At 34.1% G+C, this 27,239-nt stretch overlaps 1 protein-coding gene across 2 annotated transcripts in view; it reads left to right on the top strand.

Annotated features, from left to right (window-relative positions):
• Nucleotides 1-27,239, top strand: part of LOC143231643 (large neutral amino acids transporter small subunit 2-like) — a 90,167-nt gene that overhangs the window by 35,114 nt on the left and 27,814 nt on the right. The window contains exons 2-6 of one of the 2 annotated variants that reach the window (XM_076466186.1): nt 7,319-7,444; nt 8,483-8,582; nt 22,496-22,540; nt 23,449-23,572; nt 25,785-25,888. In XM_076466186.1, the coding sequence (XP_076322301.1) occupies nt 7,319-7,444; nt 8,483-8,582; nt 22,496-22,540; nt 23,449-23,572; nt 25,785-25,888 (499 nt within the window). The remainder of the gene's footprint in view (nt 1-7,318; nt 7,445-8,482; nt 8,583-22,495; nt 22,541-23,448; nt 23,573-25,784; nt 25,889-27,239) is intronic. The other variant, XM_076466187.1, reaches the window with a different exon arrangement.

The raw sequence follows: 27,239 nt of genomic DNA, 5'->3' as shown, positions 1-27,239 counted from the left end.
GATTATCTGGTAAAATAATGAGAAATCCATATAACAATAAAAAATTAGTTTATTTCTTCTATAATGCTTCTTCGGGTTGCATTCGCTTGCACTTTGTAAACCTTAGTTCGTAAACAACACAGCAAATACAAAACTTACAAAATTTCCTTTATAATCGATTGATTAACTGAACAAACGTTATAACTCTCATTAAACAAGGTTTCTTAGACTGAATTCACAAACTAACTGAACACTTCCCATTGAAATCTTAATACTCATCACCAACTGGTTAGACGTATTTATAAACAATGTACTCTTGTTTCTAAATATTGCCCCAAATTACTAGATTTTTGAATAACTCTCTCTAGAAAACATCTAGCTTAAAACATTAAAAAAACAGCTTGCAACACTGGATTGTGAAGTCCCTTGAACATTCCTGTCACATAAGTATATGTGTGTGTGTGTATGTTTTCTTATGGCAAAGCCACATCCAGTTATCTGCTGAACCCACCGACGGGAATCGAACCCCTGATTTTAACGTTGTAATTCTGTAGAATTACTTTTGTACTAGCGGGGGGCAACCCACAAGTAAAACATCTCAATAAACTGTTGATACACTGAGTATGTTTTATGGATTTGCTTTTCCAAAGTTTATGCATGCAAATGGGATGATCTCATGTCCCTTATCTTCATGTGTTGTCATGTCACTAGGTTCCAACCTTGATAATATCTTGAAAGTAGTGTCGATGGGAACCTCAGCTCTTTAACAAATTGGATTTATGCAATTAAGTTTATTTGTAAAATTACTCAATTGTATGCTTTTCATTGTAACTGATGGTCCTCCCTAGCATCTCTTTTATTTTGGAGTTCATCTTTTCATGTGTTGAAAATTATTCAGCTATAACATACCGCCTTGATAATATCTGGTCGTATCAGAAATAACAACGTAATAATTTTTCATTTTATCACAAACTGATTTAAGTCTTTTTTTTTATTTGATAAAGTCATGTATAATATCTTTATTCTTCACATCCACAAGAACTTTTCCAACCATCAATCCTCAAAACATGCCAGAATGTTTGGTTATGCAATGTCCAAATTTCGAGAAATAGACTTCATGAAAGTTAGTTAAAGGAACGGTAACTGTCTACTGTAGAAACACAAGTATAGAGGACAACGTTACGGCAGTCTTCTGCTGCTGCTGTACATTGAACTAAATATTGTCATGAATACTCTGTCCAAACAATCTATCAAATAACAGATATAAATTTATTGCTAGCAATACCTGTTTGAGGTATTTCTGTTCTTGGTGATACAATAATCATCCATCCAGCTGTAAATGAAAGTTAGACCTTTGTTGTATTAATTGTCATGTAGTATAAAGAGGATTTGTAGTCGTAGATTCTCAAGCTACTTATAACTGGTCTGAAATCTCATCCATGTGTCTGCGTGAAGTCAGTTCCCAGTATATGTGCTTTCTCGATATGAATTACTCACACGTCTTGAGATGTAGAGAAGATTCCTGCAGTAAGGATAACATAAAAATCCCATTTTGCTTGAATTATATATTCACTTGCTGTTTGCATCAATATCCTTTATTTCTTCATTTTTGGAGACGGTTAACCATGTGAAACAAATTGTTGTAGGTGGAAATCATTGCCGATCGCCATATTGTACGTTTTTCTTTGGTAAGTCTATGTATTTGTAAACGATTTTTCTCAAATAACGAAACGCCTTTTTTTTTGTGACAGATTAAATACCTCCAGAGGATGTTTGCTTCACAAATTTAGCTAATTCCCGTTTCATTGGTATCTCATTAGATATGCGTTTATTTTATAAATCTGGTTGAGCTCTGTCTCTTTGACTTGATAACCAGTGATTCTTTACATTCTTTGCTATAAAGGCTCGGTTTACCACAAATATAGGTCACTTCTCTCTGGTATTCTCTAAGACCTCTTATTCCATATAGAATTGTGCTTGGAGTTCCTTGTAATCTCTTTTTTTCAAGCTACAGAATACATTTGGATTCATTTTTCTCTATTCTGTTTGGCCCGGCATGGCCAAGCGTGTTAAGGCGTGCGACTCGTAATCTGAGGGTCGCGGGTTTGCATCCCGGTCGCGCTAAACATGCTCGCCCTTTCAGCCGTGGGGGCGTTATAATGTGACGGTCAATCCCACTATTCGTTGGTAAAAGAGTAGCCCAAGAGTTGGCGGTGAGTGGTGATGACTAGCTGTCTTCCCTCTAGTCTTACACTGCTAAATTAGGGACGGCTAGCACAGATAGCCCTCGAGTAGCTTTGTGCGAAATTCATAAACAAACAAAACAAACAAAACAAACAAACAAACTCTATTCTGTCTAACTAGCCATGTGGTTAATTATTTAAATTCTTCTAGGCTATGGTTAAGTGGAGTTGACATTTCAGTACTAAAGGATCTGATATCCTTGTAACTTCTAGATCAGTGGTTCCTAACCGGAGGTGCGAGATAACATTTCAGTTTTTTTTGTTTATATTAAGGGTACTGTTCTATATGTTCAAAAATTACGTTCGATTTTTATTTCTTATTTTTCTTGTTACAGACTTAGCTTTTTACCTTGTTACGATAAACTATCGTTTCTACCGTCACCGGCGCAGACCGAAATCTTAATGTACAACTGTAAACAAACAACAGACGAAACGTAAACGTGACCTAAATACTCGGCACAACTAATTAGGTTACGTTCGTGAACGCTGTCTTAAAATGTCTATTATTTATTTATGTCATGTATTCACGTGAGCGTGACTCAAGAATCTTCCAGAAGTATCCAGAATTAATCGATGACGTCATGTGACGTATATTCGAGAATGTTCTAGAAAGTTTTGCAGATTATATAAACCCATGCGTGATGCTATGGTAGTCAGTGTATTGTTGATTCTGTGTTCGTGCAAAATCTTCATTATGTCAAAGAAAAGAAATGGAATGATGATTATGTGAAGTTTGGTTTCACATGCATCGGAACAACTGAGGATCTGAAAAAACCCCAGTGCATGCTTTGTGATGCTGTCTTTTCAAACGCAAATTTAAAGCCATCTAAGCTGCAGGAACACATCAACAACCAGCATGATGGAGCAGCTGTTGCAGGCCATAATGTTGAATCGTTGAAAGGTAGAAGGGCACGCTTTGATTCTCGAGCAACTATTCTAAAATTAGGTTTTATATCTGTTGACAAATCACTGCTGATGGCTTCATACCACGTGGCATATAAAGTAGCCAAATCAAAGAAGCCCCATACAATTGCAGAAGAAGTGATTAAACCGTGTGCATTAGAAATGGCAACAATTGTTCTGGGAAAAGAAGCCTCAAACAAGCTAAAATAAGTACCGTTATTGAATAATGTTATTCAAAACCGAATTGGTTATTTGAGTTCGGACATTTTGGACCAAGATATTGCAGATATCACGGCTAGTCCCTTGAAAATCTCTCTCCAATTGGACGAAATAACTGATGTTGCAAATTGCAGTCAACTCATCGCACTAGTGAGGTATGTCCATGATGGTGCAATAATGGAAGATTTCCTGTTCTGTGAAGATCTGAAAACAACCACAAAAGGGAAAGATGTCTTCCAGTGTGTGTAGGACTTCTTTGCGAAATATGATTTAGATATCCAAATTATTGGTTCTGTATGTACCGACGGTGCCTCTGCTATGCTAGGAAATAAATTAGGATTTTGCACTGATGAAACAAGAGATTCCGCACTTGCAAGGTACTCACTGTTTTCTTCATCGATACGCTTTGGCATCAAAAGCATTGCCTCCAAAGTTGAAAAAGGTCCTTGACACTTCTGTGAAGACCATCAACTGGATTAGGGGTCGCTTTGTGAAGATTTTGGAAGTGAGCATTCATTTTTGCTTTTCCACACAGAAGTCCGCTGGCTGTCACGTGGGAGAGCTTTAACGCGCTTCTTTGAACTGCAAGAAGAAGTCAAAACTTTTCTGAAGGAACTTGACTATGATCTGCCCAGAGAAATAGAATTACAAGAATTCAACCAAATGTTAGCCTATTTGAGTGATATTTTTACTCGTATGAATGACCTGAGTGTATCTCTTCAAGGGAAAAACATAAACATATTGAAATGCTGCGAAAAGTTAAATGCTTTCAAAGAAAAGTTAAATCTTCGGTGTCGACGAGTTAAGAGAGGGAATCTTTCAAATTTTCCATCACTCGAAGAAATGGTAAGTGAGGATGAGTCCCTAATTCCATGTGTGTGTGAAGAAATTGTGAATCATTTGGAAATACTATCAAAGTCATTTGATGGATATTTTGGAGGATAACTGGAAACTTCTGAAGAATGGATTATGAATTCATACTTCTTCAATTTGGATAATATGTCGGATGATAAAGAACTGAAGGAAGATCTTATTGAACTGTGCACAAATCGAGTTCTTGAAATGCAGTTTGAAAGCAAAACTTTGGAACAATATTGGTGTTCGGCAATGGACATGTTCCCAAGACTTTGTGAAAAAGCATTAAATGTGCTCATCCCATTCGTGACAACATACTTATGCGAGTTTGGATTTAGTGCTCTTTTGTCAATCAAGACAAAATCTAGAAATCGCTTGGGTGTACAGGCAGACTTGCGGATTGCTATCAGCAACAAAGTGCCATGCTTTGAAAAACTCGTAAGAAATAAACAGGAACAAAAGAGTCATTAAATATAAATTGGCTTATAAACATTTGAACATTTCAAATTCAAAGAAATTTCATTTCATGCATGGATGAAAATTTATTTTGTGTAGGCCATGTAGAGTTTATACAACTTTTAGTTTTTTGTAATATTTTTTTTCTTTTCCAAATGTTTCGTTTTTGTTTATATATCATTAAAAATTTGTTAAAAAATTTGTTTTGGCCACCTTCACCTTTATTCTTAAATAAATAATTACTGTGAGGGGTGCTAGAACATATTAAAATTTTTTAGAGGTGAGGGGCATAAAAAAAGTTGGGAACCATTGTTCTAGACGGTGTTTTTATTAGTTAATCTACAACATCATTAAATTCTAGTTCCATTTCCAATAGGAAACCTTCTTTTGAAAACATACATCTACTTTGCTTAATTCTTATCCGTTATGGCACATATCACCATCCAAATAATTCATCAATTCACGATGGGTTTCATGGTAAGGTAATTGGGAAGTTTTCCACTTCTTCAAGTTTGGCTAAGATCTTTTGTTTCCTCTATAACCTTTTCTGGATCTTTCTGGTACAATATTCTAAACCTGTTGAATAAGATGGCTACCGATACTTGATAATTAGAAGGTTACTTAACTTTATAAATGCTGATTTTTTTAAATATACAGCAAGATGGGTAGCTTATTGTTTACTCCTTCACCCATTTGCAGTAGAAATGATTTAAAGCTGAATCTGGTGTAGTTTCCATCATAGTCCTTTGGGTTTTCAATTGGTCATTGTTGAACTGGATAACTAAAGCAGGTTTTATAGTGTCATGGCTGAAGTAGTGCATAAATATCCTTCAGTAACAGGTGACACAGATAATAAGTACCGAATACTCAGGTACTATTCGATATTTTGTTGTAGATGATATTTTGGTTGGATCTCTTGAGAATGAAGAAAGAGATTGACTCATTTAATCTTTGCATTTAATTCGTTTCCCAGATGCTTTATACTGTAACATGTTCTTTTCTACCTCAATGATGCTTTTCTCTACTTTTGGTGGCTCGGCATGGCCAAGCATGTTAAGGCGTGCGACTCGTAATCTGAGGGTCGCGGGTTCGCATCCCCGTCGCGTTAAACATGCTCGCCCTTTCAGCCGTGGGGGCGTTATATTGTGACGGTCAATCCCACTATTCGTTGGTAAAAGAGTGGCCCAAGAGTTGGCGGTGGGTGGTGATGACTAGCTGTCTTCCCTCTAGTCTTACACTGCTAAATTAGAGACGGCTAGCGCAGATAGCCCTCGAGTAGCTTTGTGCGAAATTCAAAAAATCAAACAAACTACTTTTGTTTTGACATCATCATCATTGTTATTACATTTATTGTAATGATGTTATTTACATTTATTGCTGTACTCCCGTGTATGCCCCTAATAACTTCATTGATCTTTAATTAGATTTAGTATCTATTTTAACTTCTCTTTAAATATTACTTTTCTTTTCTCAATTTTTTCTTGAATTTTTATCGTGTTCTTCTTTCAATTTTCCCTAAATTGTTTTTGTCTTATTTTTCTATCGTTTTATTCTTGATCCTCTTGAATTTTCTGATATGTTTTTTTTTATTTCATTTCAGTGAATACTCGAATCTTATTTATTTAACATCATGGTCGCCATCTTTAACAGTTGAATCTATTACAAGTATATCTAAAGTTCTATAGTTCTATTTCAGTTTCAGCAGAATAATGTTCCACTTCTAACATACTATTGTAGCATAGTTTTTCGCTTGTGAGTTCTTTCAAATATTGTAGTGAAATAATTCTGTGCCCGGTTTACGTAACAATAATAAATTACACTTTGTAACACAAATTCTTTTCTTAATTGCTTATGTTGTAAAAGTACAGAAAATGGCCATTATTATGTTCAAACTTTGTTTTTGTGACCTGAATAATGAAATTTAGAAATTAACCTATTATCTGTGTAAAAATCGGCAGATTTGCACATTTTCATTTACATAAGCTCTGAATAAAACAACATATGAATCAAGATTTTTATATACTTATACTAATAAAGTTATACAAAAATGAATAAAAATGCTTAGAAGTGAGTCGAGATATGTGACTGTAATGTAAATCACTTTCACGTATCAGCCCCCAAATTTCGTCTCCTATCATGTTTTCGTTATACGCTCCCAGGAGGTCACAAAAGCAAAGTTTGAAGAGAAAAATAGTTCTTTTCCATTTGCTTTAGCCATAAGGAATTGTGAAATAATACTTTCTGCCCAGGAACAAGAAAAAGTAAAACTTTGGTTACATAGTGTTATTTTATTTTCTCATTTCTAGAAACTTGGACTTTTGTATACTAGTGTATATTTCCTGTATGTCTATATTACAATGAAGTTAAATAAAGCAAAACAAGTAAATTTACATGTACAAAGTAACTGCGATATCTAACGACTGATCAATTCAGTTCTCTATCCTGAAAATAATCCTTTACACTCGAGAACTATTTCCTGTTTATAAATTACCTCCAAATATAGTAAGTAGGTAATATTTGAAGCAACATATAACTTTCTTGACGTTTTACCTGATACTTTCGGTTTAGTTGTGTATTAGTTAAAACCTTTTTTTTCTATAGATTTGTTGATATGACAAAAAATTTCCTGTATACCATCTTTTTTCTCTCTCTTTCTAATACAGGTTTGTTGCTCTTCGTAAACTGTTACAATGTTAAATGGGCTGCAAGAGTTCAGGACGTATTCACTTTTGCCAAGATACTCGCTCTTATAATAATCATTATAGCTGGTTTAGTTCATATTGGCATGGGTAAGATTTTTGTGCCTTTTATTACATTCTTACAATCTGAATACTGTTCCAATTTCTAAGGTCGTTTTTAGACGCTTTTTCAATAAAACACTAATATAAGACTTTTAATCATTAGACTTTGACGATATTTATTTACCTACTTTAAATTACTTAAGTTGAACCTATATAAAGAATTTGGTTAGATAGAGCAACATTGTCTAATATAATAACTAATAAATAAATATCAAGTTAAAACTTTCAAATTGGGTAGCCAAATGTTTAATTTATAATTCGTTTAGAAATAATTTTTGTGTTAGCTTTTTGTAGTGCCATCTAGTGAATGTTCTTAATAGTGAAAGAGCAGTACATTATATTTATGTATATGTAAAGACGGCTCGTTTGGTTGAGAAAATATTTTACGTAGAGTATCGAACAATGATTCGACCGTTTTCGGTCATCGTCAGTTAATTTAATGTTAGTAAATAGTCCTGAGTCACGCAGCGATTTAGTAGTAAGTCAAAGAGCTTATAAAGCTAACAACGTGTTTCAACACTTTATAATCGTAATGGCAGGAACACCTCTTAACAACAAGATGGAAACCTCAATAGCCGTGGCACGTGAAATTATTTTAGGCAGGATTAGAATAAATGAATTTACGAGACATTTGTTTCTCCTTTCTTTAGCTACTATATTTGTGTATGTCTGATATTTGAATAGATTTTATTACTTATCAGAATATCTACCAACTTACCCTAAAATTGAAATTAGATCTCAAATTCATTAAGATATGAGGGAACTATGAGCTAAAACTTTGTACTTAAAAAATAACAACAAAATATAATAAAGGTTCAGTTATCCCTTTATTAGTTTCTGTTTAAATGTTTCAGTGTTAAGCATTTAATATAAAACACGTAATTTTAATGCAGAAGAATAAATTGTGATTTTTAAAATATATTGAATCATATTAACAAAAGCTTTTAATTTATTCAAGAACTTGTCCAGTACAATAGATGAAATTGTTTTATAATATCCTAAATTATAATTATTCACATTGTACAGGCAATATCCAGAATTTTCAAAATGCCTTTGAAGGGACCACAACTGAACCAGGATATATTGCCTTAGCTTTCTATTCGGGAATATTTTCCTATGCAGGATGGTAGGTATAAAGATTTATATTTTGTAGTGTTTAATCAGTAATTGTGAGGATACTAAAGGTAATAGCAATAGATGTGGATCTGTTTGGGTTTCTATTAGTGGTTACAAAGAGAAAAGGTTTTTAGTTGGAATTTGTTACAAACCACCGTATGAAACTGGTAAAGGTAATTCTTCAGTGAGGTAAAGAATGAAGTTATAATTATGGGATATATTGATTGCAGACATATTAATTAAGAAACATTAAAATTGTATTATAGGGGAGAAAGGTTTTTAGAATCTGTTCAGGATCATTTCTATAAATATAAATAAAATTACAACTCATGTCTCCAGAATGCAACTTTGCTTGGTTGATATTTTGCTATTACAGCTTCATCAGGAGCTATTGATATCCTACAGTGTCCCTCATCGAGTAAAATCTAAATTGGAACACTGTCCTTTGTAAATCAATATTTATACACGTATTTAAAAAGTTCATATTATATTAAACTAATATTAAAAATTCAATTTTTATTGATAAGATGGAGGACTACATGATAAATGTCATAGTAAAAACAGTTTCTGAAGTAACTTGTGAAAAATATTCTAGTAGGAGAAACTTGCCAACACGTACATGATAGAATATCTCAACATGCGAGTGACATTACATTAAAAAATCTGAATACTAGTAATGTTATTACAGAACATTATGGAAAAGAACATGACCAATCACAAGTGGATAATGTCTTGTTGGATGTCAAGATATTATCTACATGTCATGATTTTCTGGACAGAAAAATTAAAGAATTCAATTTAATGAAAACAATAAATCTAAGTTGGACAGATACAAAGATTGGACTTTAGTATGGAGAGTTTATTAACATTTTAAAGATTTTAATGTGTTGAGCTTTGACTGAGTCATTACACACAATTATTAGATGTGAAATATATGTTTGGACATTGTTTTATGGATGTATTAATATAATGTGATGGAAAAATACTTACCAATACAAAAAATGAATAAATATTTTAGAAATGTTATGTATTCTATTCTAAATCCAACAAAGTTAATAATTTACCTGTTGTTTTGCACATTTATTTAGTATTGATGATTTGGTTTATTTTAACATTGGTCAATTAGGTTTGATGTTTTACTGCATATAGAGACGAGGAATAATGAGATTTTGGATCCGGGTCCCAAAAAATTAAATTTTTGAGAAATGAAACAAGAATTATGTGCTGTGAATTGGTCAACTGAATCAGTTGGAAATACTTAAATGGGAAAAAAAATCTTGAATGTTTAAGATAAGCATGCCACTTATAGACAAGAAACAGTGGCAGCAAGTGAAAACCAGGTTGGCTTACAAGTGATATATTAGGTTGAGGAATAATTCGTGAGTGTTTTTAAATAATTTCAATCAAGCATTACATGCAAGACTATACAATACTTCAGTGCATGAACACATTACACCCAAAACATTTATTATGATACTTTATTTCATGTAATACCTAGGTATATAGTATGCATTGTTTTAAACGAAATTGCAAGAAATTAAATGCGAAAAGCAGATGGTGTCGAAAATGCTCGATTTTGTCCACTTGACAGTCCATTTAATGAGCTGAAAATGAAAGCAAAAATTAAAGACATATGAAAATCAAACACACCATCTATTAGAGCAAAAAATTATCTACCAAATGGCATGAAATATTTTGCGAAAGCGTTTCATTTATGAATATATTTTTTTAACTTGAGAAAACGCTCACGAATTATTCCTCAACCCAATATAAAGTACAAAATAAGAGAAAAGCATTAATTATGAGAGGTTTAAAACTGACTGAAGTGATTGGAGATTTGAAGGATTTTTAGAATATCAAAAGACTTGGATAAATGAGAAATTAGGAGATCAGAAAGTATATGAAAAAAGTTGACTGAAAATGTAAATAAACAGTAAAGTTTTTTTTTTTTTTTTTCGTATACACTGAGGGTCAGCAAAATGTTAGGAATTGAGTTAGGCTTTTAAGAGTTGATACAAGAAGGTAAATATCTAATGATTAATGGAATTGGTAATGTGGATGCATAAACTATTTTTTTCTTTATATTTAAGGGTGAGAATTTTAAGGCAGGGTAGGAGTCACTTTTGTTTGTTAAAAATTAAGCAGTCTTCTCAATGGGTGGCCTTTGTAACAAGTTTCCTTCAGATGTGGTGAATGCAGTTAAGGAAAAGTTTGAATATATGAATGATAAAAGTTGGCTTTTCTGTATTGTGTTTAATTTAATGGGTAGGATGGCCTAGATGGATCAAAATACCCATTATTGTTCATTTAAGTTCTGCTTTCTAATGTCAAGGTTCTAAAGTATTTTTCTCAGCAGTATAAGATATTAATTAAAGATGAAATGTTAACCTAAAAGCTAAGGTGTTCATCAGCAGGAGATTAGCATTAGCAGACCATAAAATCCATTATTAGTCAATATTAGATGTGGTAGTTTGAGTTGATTTTTTGTAAAACTTACATAGAAGTGGAAAGGATATAAGAGTTGGCATCAGAGACTATTGTAGTAGTTATGTTTGAGGTTATGTATTTGGGACCTCAGTGTTGGTAGGTCAGACTGGAAAATTACCAAGTACTGAGAGTGTGTGTGTGTATATATATATGTATATTTTTACACTGCTGGTTAAAATCTTAAGGCTAATGAACAAAAAGAAAAATATGCATTTTGCATTGTTAGACTCAATCACTTATTTGAGTAGACCTTTGAAAGATGAAAACGGAATATAAACATAAAAAAAATTTTAGCATTTAATAGGGAAAATGTGAATACTATGAAATTAGCCTAAACACTAGCTGGTCAAAAGTTTAAGACCATACTGAAACGAAGCGTTAATTGGTAAACACATAACAAAATTTAGTCATTTGCGTTCAAGCATTAGTTTTGTCAACATCTCCCATTGACATCCCCTGTGTTACATTGGGTAAAAATGTGGCAAAAACAAGTTTGAACGTGGCAGAATTGTTGAACTGCAAAAGCAGCATTTCTCTCAACATGCCATTGCTGGTGAGATTGGGCATAGTGAAACTGCTGTTGCAAATTTCTTAAAAGACCTCGAGGGATACAGAATGAGAATTTCAACTGGTTGGCTCAAGAAAATTTTGCCGATGTTGAGCAGAAGGATTTGACAGCTTGACCGGCAAGACACCAGCTGATTGTTGAACCACATTAAGGCCCTTACAGATGCAGAATGCAGCTCAAGAACAATAAGATGGCATCTACGAGAGAAAGGCTTCAAAAACTGTTAACGTCTTCAAAGACCACGCCTCCTTCCACACCACGAAACAGATCAGTTAAACTTTGTTGAGAAGCACCAAACATGGGATGTAGAAAAGTGGAAGAAGGTTTTGTTCTCTAATGAGAAAAAATTTACTTGGATGGTCCAGATGGCTTCCAACGTTTCTGGCACTATAAGGATATCCCACTGGAGACATTTTCTACATGACGCAGTGCTTTCTCCTTCCATGGAACAATGCAGCTTCAAGTTATACAGAGGCATCAAATAGCAGCTGGCTACATTGGCATGTTGAAGAGTATCCTTATTGACTGAAGCCCCTCACTTGTGTGGAAATGACTTGATCTTTCAGCTGGACAATGCTGCAATCCACAATGCCTGCAGGTCAAAGGACTTTATCATGGTAAATAACATGATTCTTTTGGACTATCCAGCATGTTTGCCCAAACTGAACCCCATTGAAAATGTTTGGGGGTGGATGGCAAGGGAAGCCAATAGAAATGGACATCAATTCCAAACAGTGCATGATATTCGTGAAGCCATCTTCACCACTTGGAATAGTTCCAGCCAACCTTCTGCAAATGGATATATTGACCATGTCAAAGCAAATGTTTGCAGTTATTCACAATGACAGCCATGCAACTCATTACTGAGACCTCTTGTTGGACATTTCTTATGCTGTTTAGGACTTCTTTTCAGTATAGTCTTAAACTTTGGACCAGCTAGTATTTAGGCTAATTTCAGTGTTCACATTTTCCCTGTTAAATACTTAATTTGTTATTTTTATTTTTCCTTTTCTTATTTTCATCTTTTGAAGCTCTACTCAAATAAGTGGTTGAGTCTAACAATGCAAAATGCATTTTTTTTACTTTATGTTCATTGGCCTTAAGATTTTGGCTGGCAGTGTGTGTGTGTATTTTTGTATTATTATCATTGTGGCCCCTACTTTAGTAAATTGTTGGTTGAGCATGATAGAAAGTTTTAAATTATAATTTAATCATAGTCTTTGAAAATGTACATTTTGAAAGCCACAAATGACTTTACTCTGTAAGGTAACAATTTCTGGACTTGGTACTGATCCTGAAAGAACTTAAGCAGTAGTTTGATCCACGTTACTAAAGTCAGTTATGTTGATCTCATCCCTTTTTGGATATTTCTAATTTTATTTATGTTTATAGATTATTTTTTTTTTTTTCTGTTTTGGATTTTTTGAGTAAGTTAGTTTCAAAGGACACTCACTGAATTTTGATTCTGCTTTTTCATTACTGATGCAATGTTTGACTTCCAAACCATTTCTGCATTAATGTATGGATTAAGGATTGACTTGTATCTCTGAATCTATTCAAATATGATGCCATACAATTGAATTTTTGCAGTTAGGAAATTTGTTGCTTTGTTTGATTGTATTCTTTGAGAAGCAGCAGTGAGGTTAAAGTGTTTTACAGAGGATCATGTTTGTACTTATGTAAATGCAATCTTCTACCCCTCAATGTGGATTCCTGTACATGGTGTGGGGACCTCCCAGGGAAGGTTCTGTTCTGTCAGTTTCCCTTCTCTGAATCTAAACATCCACTCACGTGTTTGCCGTGTGTGGTGACCCAAAAAGGGAAGGAGAAGATCCTGGTGGTTGAGGGGTCCAATCCTAACACACCAATTTGGCCTTGAATTCCTGTAGACAGGCAGCCATGCAGTGGCCCCCCTTGGGTCAGTTAGCTGGTCCACTTGAACTAGGGTAAAACAAGTACCAGTGTTGGATGTTCTCAACAGGTGTTGTGGATATTGTATCTGATGCTGGTGTTTGGGTATAGTGCTCACAAAACCCTAGCATTGCTGCAGGGTCCTTGTTTGACACTGTAGTGTAGCCTCTCACAGGGCTTCATAGTGTGTAGGGTCAGTGGGCACCAGAATTTTCCTTTCTTTATTATGGATACTCCAATTAAAAATTGTAATAAAATACTGAAAACACAGTCTATAGGTAAACGACCACGTCTCGAAGATTTTGTGCAGCAATCCTCACCATCTGTACCACCTGTTGTACCTCATTTTCTTATATTGCATTCACTTTCAAACAAATTTTTAGGGCAGATTTTTTCATTCAGAAGGGACAAGAGGGATTTGCTGGCTCTCCAGAGTCAGTACAGAAGCTTTGATCTGGTGACATGTTGATGGAAACATCCACATCTCAAAACAGTGAACTCCTCTTGCATTCAAAGGTAATTGGGATATACCTATTGAAGTTACACCTCATGCTACTTTGAATTCATCATGAGAAGTTATTGTTGAGAGGGATTTGAAGAACATCCCAGAGTTGGAGATTCTTGCTGGTTTCTCCACCCAAGGCGTTTCTGCAGTGAGGCGTATATCCACTTGCAAAGTTGGAATTATGGTGCTGACCAATGCCCTTATTCTCACATATACATGAGGCAGGTTATCATAATTGCAGAGTATAGCCATACATTCCAAACCCTCTCCAATGTTTATAGTGTCAGCGGTTTGGTCACTCGAAGATGTCGTGCTCATTACAGTGGCAAGGACCATGATGCTTAAGAGTGTGAAACAGACCCTCATGGCATCAATTGCAATGGCTCTCACCTGTCTTACTTTCGTTCTTGCCCTAAATGGTTGGAAGAAAATAGGTGCAGTGTTTGGAAATGGTTCATAACATTACTTGTACTGAGGCTTGAAATTTGCTGTCCACCACCTCCATGTTTCAAACAGAAACATACCATTACTGTTTGTTCTCTTTATCTGTCGCTTGCAGAGACCTATGATCAATCAGGCCTTGATGTTCTCATTGAACAATTGTCATCTCCTTTTTTAATCCTGGGGACTTTAATGGACATCATCCACTCTGGATCTCTGGCACTTCTGCTACTTGCTCCTCATTCTTTGCCATCAAGACTTGGGCAGGGTGATCACATCTTTCCTTTTGAGCTGATTGTCTCTATGACTATAATCTTCCCTTTGTACTGATGGAATTCAAACTGGCCCTTCATCAGTCTGGCTGTACATTGGTTAGACCAGATCATCAGGTCTAACCAATGTACTGCCAGACTGATGATGTACACTATGAAATGCTGTGCCATCTATCTTCTGCTTTTCTTGCTTTTCTTCTGATTGTTTTTAACCAGATCTGGCAGGAGAATGTTTTTCATGATGTCTGGCACCAGGCTATTGTCTTACCTTTCTCTGAGCCTGGGAAAGATCCTGAGATTCCCTCAAACTACTGTCCAATTGCTTTAATGAGCTGTCTCTGTAAGACCTTAGAGAGGATGGTTAATGCTCATCTCATTTGGTTCCTCAAATTAAACAACCTCCTGTCATCCACCCAGTGTGGATTCTAACAACAGCACTCCACTTTGGACCACCTGATTTGACTTGTAACGTCCATGAGAGAAGCCTTTCTCAAGTGACAATATCTTGTATCAGTATTCTTTGACACTGAGAAGGTTTATGATACAACATGCAGGTATGACATTTTGTGAGACCTTCATGTATACGAGTTACGTGGCCTTTTGCCCATTTTTATTAAAAATGTTATAATGGACCAAGCTCATGTGGGTTCAACACTTTCCTGTTCTTTTCTACAGGAACTTGGTGTCCCTCAGGGCTGTGTGTTTTGTGCCACACTTTTCAGTATAAAGATTAATGCCATCACTGGACAACTCCCTCTTATAATTGCAAACGAGCTCTATGTTGATGGCATTCACATCTCCTGTCAGTCGCCAAATATGAGGTATATTGAGCAGCAGCTACAGACTACCTTCAGTTGTTTACTGAAGTTGACCGCAGTGAACGGCTTTAACTTCTCTCTCTTTAACTGTTTGTATGCACTTTTGCCACTAATGGGGTGTTCACCCTGATCCTGAACTCTGTATTGGCAAAGTGGTGCTGCCTGTGGTCCCTGAGACAAAGTTCTTGAAGCTTATCTTTGACAGTAAGCTGACCTTTATGCCACACATCAAGCAGCTATGGGTCAAATGTGTAAGGGCACTGAACATCCTCCATGTCCTCTCTTCCACCACCTGGGGAGTGGATCGACATTCTATACTAAAGATATGTTGTGCTCTTATTCATTTGAAACTCTACTGCGGATCACTGATTTATGGCTCTGACAGGGTCTGAGCCTTAAAGATGCTGGACCCCATTCATCGTCAAGAACTTTCTACACTTCCCCACTTCAGAGCTTATATGTAGAGTCTCATAAACTTTCTTTGCACCTCTGCTGTTTGAAACTGTCTTTACTATATGCTTCGAAACTTCATTCCTTACCAAAGCATCCTACTTAGAATTGTGTTTTCCTTCCTCATTTGGCATACTTTTTCAGAATAGATGATCTGCCATTGTTCCTTTGACCTTTATATTGAGGTGCAGTTGGATGAATTGGGTCTGTCCTTAGATAACATTGCTGTATCCACTGGTCAGCCCATCCAACTGTGGCTTATTATAGTCCCCAAATGTGACCTGTCTTTAAGTCATCTGAGAAAAGCAGACAACTCTGAATGTAAATACTGTTTGTTATTTACTGATCATCTTTTGTACCATCCTTCAACTCTCATTTATGCAGATGGTTCAAATTCTGGTGACTGTGTGTGCTTTGCCATCGTTTGTTGTGGTTTGGTGGTTGTGCACAGAATCCCCTCTACAGCTTCTGTATTCACTGCTGAAATGTGTGCTATTTCTCTTACCCTGGATGATATAGAAGCTATCGGGTTTTCAATCTGCACTATTTATACTGACTCGCTTAGTTCTCTACTGGCCATGGAATAGCTTCACATCAGTTCACACCCTGTTCTTGTCAACATTCAAAATTGACTGGCCTAATTATCTTTAACATCTACTTCTATCCAGTTTTTCTGGATACCAGGCCATGTTGGTATTCATGGGAATGAGCTCACTGACACTGTAGCTAAATCTATTTACTCTGGCACTATCACTGCCGTGCTTGTTCCATATATGAATTATGGTCCTGTATTCAATACTCGGCTTCGTGCCAGTTGGCAATAGACTTGGAATGAGCAACGTGACAACAAACTTTTCCAAATAAAACCTTATATTGGACTTTGGCCATTTTGCTTCTGTAAGGATCGGAAAGAGGAAGTTGTTTAAACTAGATTACGCATTGGTCACAGTTTTTAACTCATTGTTTTCTGATGCACCAATATGTAGTCTGTGTGATACTCAAGTCACAGTAAACCACATTTTACTTTCTTGCCGTCATTATGACTCTCAATGATGGCACCATTTTAACCATATTCTGTCCTAAGGTTTGCCCATAATGTTAGACAGTGTTATTGGTGATGGTAACATTGTCCACCTTGGAAATGTTTTTAGGTTTTTAAAGACTATCATTCTTCTTAATGTCATTTAAGTTTTTTAATTTGTGCATTAGACCTTTTTTAATGAGATTCCCTTTTAAGAATCACGGTCCATAGAAAATAGCCATAACATCAAATAATTTAAAACCGGGCCCAGAAAGGCCCACTTCAGGTGACTAACACTGCTGTTTGAACTACCTGTTAGTCATCCTGGTAAGTCATTATTAAAATTTTGCTAAACGTCTTTTAAAACTTTTATTACTTTACTTTTTGAAAATGGCCATAATGTAAAATAACTTGGAGCCAGGACTGTAAAGGCCAACTTCAGGTGACTGATGGTGAGTTTTGTACTTATCTGTTAGTCTTCCTGGCGAGTTATGTTAATCAGTTATTCTACAGAAAGCCCTCTACAACTTGTATTACTCTAGTTTTTATCTTAATGCTGTAGACTAGATGTAAACATTGGTTTTATGCTTTTCTTTTTAACTTTGTTTTATTTTACCATAATTTTCTTTTATAACTTTCCTAATTTCACTTTAATTTTAACTTTTTACTGGATGATTGGCACAGGTAGCATAGCTGCCTTAAAACAACAAATCAACCAATCAAGCTTATACGCATAGATATTTAGGTACACAAACATTGTATAAAGTATATAAACTTTTAGCCATTAAAGTTTAAACCATTCTCTTTAAGTCATCACACTTAAGTTAAAGTAGAAATAAAATGCAAGAAAAATACATGATTGTATGAAACTTATTGAAATGTACCCATGCTATCTTGTTATACTATGTGACTAGTCATGTGTGTATTAAACTTAAGTTATATCCTTCTTGAGTTCCAGTTGGATAAGTGGCATCCTTGCTAGACTGCAGTTTGATAGCTTATATCTCTGCTAGGCATCAGTTGGTTAACTTCTTTTCCATTTAGATTTGCTAAGCTTTAAGTCAGTGATTCTTAACTTGTGTTCCGCAAGAGATTGTCAAGTTTGCCGTGGTGTTTTTGAAATTCATTCAAATTTCTTGGGATTTTACAAGCAAGTCAAACACATCAGATAATAAAAGCTACTATAGAGACACCTTCTGAAACCTTCCAAAACATTTGGTGGTTTTCATTGAACTCGAGCACTGAGAAGTTCATGCTTAAATTTCATTCTCGACTGCAACGGTTCGACTGTTAGTTTATTTGTGGCACAACAAGCGCTTTGTACGTCATAAATGATGCATCAAATAATCAAACTGCTTTCTGGAATATGTTCTCATTCTGCGGTAAGCTACAGCTACTACGCTGTAGGTAGGAATTTTATATCAACTGTAGAACTTCGTGCTTATCATGTATGAATTAGCTTTATCATTTATCCATGGAAAAATATTTGAGTAAGTCTGGTGCTGCAAAGGAGAATGTGTTGAATCAAAAGCAAGGAATCAAATGAAAGTACAAAAACGAATACATTGAATATGGTTTTATCACTTTGAAATCAGAACATTCTCAATTACCATTTGCCTACTCTGCAATGCAGCTTTATCGAACGAGGCACTTGTTCCTAGCAAACTGAAGAGACACTTGGAAGCAAAACAATCAGCTGTGAAGGATGAACCAAAACAATACTTCGAGAATCTCATGGCTTAACACCATGAACAATCAAGGAAGCTTGTGAACTACATGAAGCTGCCCGAAAAAGGATTGATTGCAAGTTAGAAGGTTGCTCAATTGTTGGCAAAGTGCAAGAAAGTGCATACAGAGGCTGAATCAGTCATTGTGTCATTGAAACTATGTTTGGAACAGATGCCACCAAAAAGGTTAAATAAGTTCCACTGTCCAATGACACAATTTCACGCAGAATTGTAGACTTGTCGTCGGATTTGAAGGATCAAGTTTGTGAACACTTTGAAGCACCTGAAGATGAATTGTCTCTGCTATGGTCTCTTCAAGTTGATGAATATACTGATGTTAGTGGAGAAGCTCAAGTTCTGGCTTTTGTTTGATTCATAAAAGATGGAGAAATTGTAAATAAATATTTATCTTGCAAAGATTTAAAAAGTACAGCAAAAGGCCAAGACATTTTCGAGTTGGTGAATGAAAACATTTTGCTCTTCAAATCACATTGGAATAACTGTGTCAGCGTTTGCACAGATGGCTATCCTTCAATGCAAGGAAAAAAGAAGGGATTCCTCACTCTGGTGCACCAACAAAATCCAAACATTAGGATTGTGCACCGCATGAAAAATGACTCTGTGATTCATGCAGTAAACAAAATCCAAACATTAGGATTGTTCACTGCATGACTCACAGAGGTGCTCACCTCCAAATCTTTTCTGAAAGATTTGCAGTTTGTTATGAATCAAGTTATTCAAGTGGTGAATTTCATCAAGTCTCATCCACTTCAATCTAGACTTTTCTCTCTTTTCTGTGAGGCAATGGATTCATACTACAAAAAGCTACTGTATCACACTGAAGTTCGATGGCTTTCAAAAGGAAAGGTGTTAAAGCGTCTTACCCAACTAAAAACTGAAGTAATTTCTTTCTTGGAGGTTGAGGAAGCAGGTTTTGAATTTCCTTTTCATGATGAGATTTGGTGGCTGAAGGTTCAATATCCCTCCGACTTGTTTGACAAATTAAATTCTCTGAACTTAAGTCTCCAAGGACCAGCTGAAAACATTATTACTGCAATATCCAAGCTTTTGATGAAAAGGTGACACTGTGGAAGAATAAGATCTTGAAAAGAGTCCTTGATTGTTTTCCTTCTGTTTACGAATGCCCGTCAAAGAAGAAAATTATCCCTCAAATTATGAACACATTGAGCGATCTACAGTCCGCACTAAAACATTACTTCCCGTCACTTGCTGTCAACGAATATAACTGGGTGACCTATCCATTCAGAATCGAGACAACAAATCTTACAACTGAGGAGGAAGAATAGCTCATTGATTTACGAAACGACAAATTTTATCAGTCGTAGTTTCTAGAAAAGAGCTTGGATGAGTTTTGGATATCCAATAAAAATTCATATCCTGCAATTAGTTCAAAAGCAGTTGAAGTTCTACTTTCATTTGCATCTTCGTGGTTTTGCTAAATTGGGTTTTCATCATTGACTGAAATTAAAGTCAGAAAGAGAGAGAGGCTTCTTACAGTCGATGATAAAATGCGAGCTTGTTTGTCCATGTTAGAGCCTCGCTTCAATTTGATTTGCTCTCGGAAGCAGGCACAAGCGTCACATTGAAAACATATGTAAAAATAAAAAGTTTTGATTTTTATGCTATACCACAAAATTGTTAAAAAGCCTTAGAATGACACTCACAGCCAAAGCAAGAGATAGTATTGTCAATGTGCAGATGACATTGACATCGCTTGTTTTGGCCGTGATTTTTGTTCTAAGGCTTTTAATGCTTGCCGTATAACGTGTACCTAAAAAAGTCATTAAGACTTTCCAGGTGTGCTGCGAAAATTTTCAGATTGTCGTAGTGTGCTGCAAGTCAGAAAAGGTTGAGAACCACTGATGTGGGTATTCACTTCTTTGTTAGGCTCTTGATCATTTAATTGTGTCTTTGCCTGGGATATCCACTTCTTTGTTAGACTCTTAATCATTCAGTCGTGTCTTTGCTTGGGATATCCACTTCTTTGTTAGACTCTTAATCATTCAGTCGTGTCTTTGCTTGGGATATCCACTTTTGTTAGGCTTTAATCATTCAGTTAGGCTCTTAATCATTCAGTCGTGTCTTTACTTGGAATATCCACTTCTTTGTTAGGCTCTTAATCATTCAGTCGTGTCTTTGCTTGGGATATCCACTTCTTTGTTAGGCTCTTAATCATTCAGTCATGTCTTTGCTTGGGATATCCACTTCTTTAGGCTAGTTCAGGCTCTTAATCATTCAGTCGTTGGGATATCCACTTCTTTGTCTTTGCTTGGGATATCCACTTCTTTGTTAGGCTCTTAATCATTCAGTCGTGTCTTTGCTTGGGATATCCACTTCTTTGTTAGGCTCTTAATCATTCAGTCGAGTCTTTGCTTGGGATATCCACTTCTTTGTTAGGCTCTTAATCATTCAGTCGTGTCTTTGCTTGGAATATCCACTTCTTTGTTAGGCTCTTAATCATTCAGTCGAGTCTTTGCTTGGGATATCCACTTCTTTGTTAGGCTCTTAATCATTCAGTCGAGTCTTTGCTTGGGATATCCACTTCTTTGTTAGGCTCTTAATCATTCAGTCGTGTCTTTGCTTGGGATATCCACTTCTTTGTTAGGCTCTTAATCATTCAGTCGAGTCTTTGCTTGGGATATCCACTTCTTTGTTAGGCTCATGATCATTCAGTCGTGTCTTTGCTTGGCTTGAATTAGTTATGCCCCTTCTTAGCTTCAAGTACCTAAGTCAAATTTCTATTTGATTCCTAGTAGTTATGTCATATCTTTGCTAGATTTCTAGTGGTTAAGTTATATTCACGATAGGCTTCAATTGGTTAACTAGCCTTGCAGTGGTAGGCATTGCGGTAACTTTATGCCAAGCTGGTAAGTAGTCATTGTTTTATTAGTTGTTAACAATAACTTAAAGGTTTCATGTATTATAATAAATTTTTGTTGTTTTTAAAGAGAAAAGCATGAGGTAAGCAAGCTTTAACTCTTCTCCTATGATACAGAGTTGTACTTATTGTCTTATTTAGTAATGATTTTGTTGTTGATAGAAAAAAAATATAAAACAGCTAAGATAGTGGACACTTTAATAAATAGAGGAAAATTTATTCTGTGGCAGGAACCAGAGCATTGTTTGCATTGTATAATAAGTGATCAAGTAGTTTAATGAGTGTGTGTATATATATATATATATAAAAATAATGCACATGCCATGTATATTTTCTACGAATGCATTACTTATGAAAAGCAGTAATACCACAGTATATGTTTGACATATAGCATGTTGTGCCTACATCCAGTTGAACAATGTACAAAAGTGGATATGCAGAAATAATGAAGCTTGATTGATTCTGTTAAAAAGAATGAACTCAAAATGTTCCAACATTAAGAGAACATAATATAATTAGCTAAGGTAGACAGTTTGCCTGCAAATAACACACTGTGATGTGTTTGAAATAGAAAAAGTTAACATTATCACACTTTTCATGGATAATTGTTTCTCTGTTCTACAACTTGAAGTGCATTGTGTTAATATATTGTATGTTTAAGGTTTATTAACATTATAATTTGTGTTGTTGATTTTCTGGTTACTTGTTTTTACGTGAAAAATTTCATCCATACAGTAGCAGTTTTCAAATTATGAGATGAATTGTAAATGATTATTTAGAATATGGAAATCTAATTTGATTTAATTTCTGTTCATTCTTACTAGGAATTATTTGAACTTTGTAACTGAAGAACTAAAAGACCCATATAAGTAAGTGTGCACAGTAGAGTTTTAAATTAACAGATAAACTTAAGTGAGGATAATGTTTATATTATAGAATCTGTTCAAACCACCTTGTATGTAGTTTTTATTGTTATTTAATTTCCTATTATATTAAACGTTGTTCTTATCTCATGCAGAAAGTAGAAAGAATTAGATATTCATAACAGTTTATCAAACTGTATGAAAGGATCCATTGGAAATTGTTTCTTATATGGAATAATCTCATAAAGATGTAGTTGTAATTTAATGGTACATAGATGTATGATTGTTTAAACACCTCACTACTTTATGTTTTATATTTACAAAATAAAAATTAGGAAAATAAATAATAAATCTATAAAAGAAAAGATATATCAAAAGCAACACCAGTAAAGACTTAAGTGTTTTTTTTTATTTCCCATAAAGGACTCTGTATATTTGACATTGCTTTTAGGTTATGAAAAGAATTCAAGATTATGTTTTGGAGATCACATTACATATAACTTGTTTTGGATTCAGTACAAGATTAATAATATTAGTAAGAAATATAAGTGTGCATAGATTGATGTTGTAAATAATAGTTTAGAAAAAACTACATATTTAACAACTCATTTTTAATTATGAATGCAGGAAATGCTGAAAAACTGTGACAGTTACTAGTTTTTACACACTTCATTTAATATTAACAATTAAAATACTGTGCTAACTTACCTGTAATAATCATGTTCAGTAAAGGTCTGTTTTTTAATTATAAACAAAGAAAATACCATGCTCAATGGTCAATTTCTAAACATTTCACAGAATGGTCTCAATTGAAGATAGAAAATGCTGGAAATTATGTTAACTATTTCTTATAATACTGTTGTTGAAATGCAGTTTATTTCTTTTTTCACCCTTAATTCATTTTCATCTCTTAGAAATCTTCCTCGAGCAATTTACATATCACTTCCTCTGGTGACTGTAGTATATGTTATGGCCAACTTGGCTTATTTTGCCGTCCTTACACAACAAGAAGTACTGTCGTCTAATGCAGTTGCTGTGGTATGTATGCTTTTTTTTTTTTATCAGTTTCTTACTGAAACTGTTGTAAATATCATGGTTTTAGATTAGAGTACAGAAAAATCAGAATTGATGATTAACACTGAAGAGATTAGAGATATTGAAAATTAATATATCCTCCATATTTGTCACATATTCTAATATTTTATGTAAGTACAAAAGTGTCTTCAGTATGTGAGTATTAGCTTAACAAGTTAGAAATAATGGTTAAAGTTTACTCTGTTCTTTATAATAGGGTTACTAATTTAGAGTGGTAGTGGATGGCTCTAGAATGAACATATTTATCTATCTAACTGTCAGTTCTATTATGTTTCAGCTATGGATTGATTAAAAATTTTTAGAGAGCATAGTCTTTTTCTTCAATTAGAAAATACAAATGTTTGGGTTTCAGTCACCATACCTCAATTAAGACGATCACCATGGGTTTCTTGAAAGGGGAAGTAATTTCTGTTCATTGTATATATATTTTTGATATGTACACATATACATAGAATAAAATAAAAGGTACTGCAGATGTTACAGTGAAAACATGATGAACAAGTTATGTTAAAATAATTATTCATGCAACTTACACAAATAATTATATGTAAGTAAATCACTTTTCATGAGCAATTTACACCATATTATAAAATAAGTAGGAGTTAGACATACTTTCAGTAGCTATTTAAACAATATTATAAATAGGAGTTAGTCATACTTTCAGTAGCTATTTAAACAATATTATAAATAGGAGTTAGTCATACTTTCAGTAGCTATTTAAACAATATTATAAATAGGAGTTGGACATACTTTTGGTAACTATGTAAACAATATTATAAAATAAGCAGGAGTTAGACATACTTTCAGTAGCTATTTAAACAATATTATAAATAGGAGTTAGACATACTTTTGGTAACTATGTAAACAATATTATAAAATAAGTAGGAGTTAGACTTACTTTCAGTAGCTATTTAAACAATATTATAAATAGGAGTTAGTCATACTTTCAGTAGCTATTTAAACAATATTATAAATAGGAGTTAGTCATACTTTCAGTAGCTATTTAAACAATATTATAAATAGGAGTTAGTCATACTTTCAGTAGCTATTTAAACAATATTATAAATAGGAGTTAGACATACTTTTGGTAACTATGTAAACAATATTATAAAATAAGTAGGAGTTAGACTTACTTTCAGTAGCTATTTAAACAATATTATAAATAGGAGTTAGTCATACTTTCAGTAGCTATTTAAACAATATTATAAATAGGAGTTAGTCATACTTTCAGTAGCTATTTAAACAATATTATAAATAGGAGTTAGACATACTTTTGGTAACTATGTAAACAATATTATAAAATAAGTAGGAGTTAGACTTACTTTCAGTAGCTATTTAAAGAATATTATAAATAGGAGTTAGTCATACTTTCAGTAGCTATTTAAACAATATTATAAATAGGAGTTAGTCATACTTTCAGTAGCTATTTAAACAATATTATAAATAGGAGTTACATACTTTTAGTAGCTATTTAAACAATATTATAAATAGGAGTTAGACATACTTTCAGTAGCTATTTAAACAATATTATAAATAGGAGTTAGACTTACTTTCAGTAGCTATTTAAACAATATTATAAATAGGAGTTAGACATACTTTCAGTAGCTATTTAAACAATATTATAAATAGGAGTTGGACATACTTTTGGTAACTATGTAAACAATATTACAAAATGAGTAGGAGTTAGACATACTTTCACTTTAAACACTGCAGTAAAGTGGTTAGGAGTGTGGTAACTGTAAACTCCCCAGCTTTTAGAAGTGTACTTAACTTTTCACACATAAGTGAAGGATTTATCCTATTCAGAGTGTGACTTTATGGAATGGCATATTCTTGATAATACAAGTTTGAACAGTATAGTACTTTCTCTTCTCAAACTGAGAAGTGGGACCTCTGGCTATTCAGTATGTTTGTATACAGTATGGCCATAGTAAGGACTTTTGTAGCTGTTAACCTATAAGTATACATGTTGTAAAATGAATGTTTAGTTATCATCCAAAAGGAGGTTCATTTGGACAGCTTCCCCACCTCAGCTCTTCCTGATGGTGCTTTTGTGAATAATCTCTACTAAATGTTAGAGATGCTATGACATAGAATTCTAAAAATTAGTAATGTCAGATTAAATAATCACATACTGATTTTTTTTTTCTTTCAGACATTTGGAGAAAGGATTTTGGGAGTAATGGCATGGATTATGCCAGTCTCTGTAGCACTTTCTACCTTTGGTGGTTTAAATGGAGGTATTTTTGCATCGTCAAGGTATAAAAGTTGTTAATATTTTTCTCAATAATGGTTTAATACCATAGTGGTTTATATTTACTCTGTCATTACATAATGACATATGTTTTCTTGGAGATGTAACACCTTTGAAAATGAATGCAAATTGATTTGCACCTTCATCACGCAAGTTTGTTTCATGGTTTTGTAAGTGCCATTTGGGATTAAAAAATGAGCATTGTGTTCATTGTGTGTTTGAAACTATAATCTCTGATTTATAGATTATAAGCTTCAGAAAAAGAGGAAAGAAGTGCATAAAATTTTACATAGTTGTAATAATTAAAGAAGAGTGTTTATAATTCTTTGTATTTCACCAGCTAAAACTTTTCTCTTGAAATATAAACTGTGGATTCACTAAAACTTTTGGTAACCGAATTTTTAGTTTGTAAATTGATGTAGAACTCTTCTTTTTACTTTTAAGTTTGATGGTAGTTTATACTTTCTAACTCAGTGTACATCTAATATCTTTACAGTATAACACGATGTATTCAGACATTTATGTCTATTATATGAAAACAACTTGTGTCTTGCCACATAATGATAATCCATGTCCCTACATCTAGTCATTCATTATCTGATACATCTTAACAATATCTCTGCAGTGAAGTTTTCATGTAATGCTTTGTCATGAGGTTATGTCCAAAACATACCACTTCCTTAATCTATCCAGTGTACAAAGTTTTAATAGTTCATTTGATGATTTGACTAGTGTGTCTTGATATGTATGCAGTTGATAAATGGGAGTTGCATATGAGTGAAAGCTTCATCCTAGGAACCCATACTCATTTGATCTCAATAAAAAACAATCAAGCCAGTATCTTTGTATGATACAAAAGTTTTAAAACATTAATCTTATAGTAAGTAGAGCTCAACTTGTCCCTTGTATTCATACTTGCTCCTAGCACAGTGTCCAGAGATGATTATACATCTACTTGAAAACATTTCATGACACGCTGAGCACAACTTCTAATGTGATATCTAACCTCTTCTCATGTATATAGCTTATCCAATTCAGTGCTGCCTTCTGTATAAAAACATTCTTGCTTGTCACTAACTGTGAGGTTCCAACCTGAACTGATTTCTACCTGATATCACTGCATTGTTATATGCAAATTGAAATATGACTGTCTTCCACCAATAGGAGTGCAACACACCTTCCTACTGATTGATTGTTCAATGATCACTTCTTGATTTGTAATTTGTCTGTTAAGATGTTTTTTTTTTTTTTTCTTGTGAAATTTATTTAAAAAGGAATTTTTTAATTGTAGGATTATCAACATTCCAAAAACATTTTGTTAAAAGTTTAATTTTGAAATTTAAATTTCTAACTTTA

This window comes from Tachypleus tridentatus, chromosome 11 (genome assembly GCF_004210375.1).
Source record: "Tachypleus tridentatus isolate NWPU-2018 chromosome 11, ASM421037v1, whole genome shotgun sequence".
NCBI lineage: Eukaryota > Metazoa > Arthropoda > Merostomata > Xiphosura > Limulidae > Tachypleus > Tachypleus tridentatus.
Note: the sequence above shows the minus strand (reverse complement) of the source record. Positions and strands in the feature narration are given on the sequence as shown.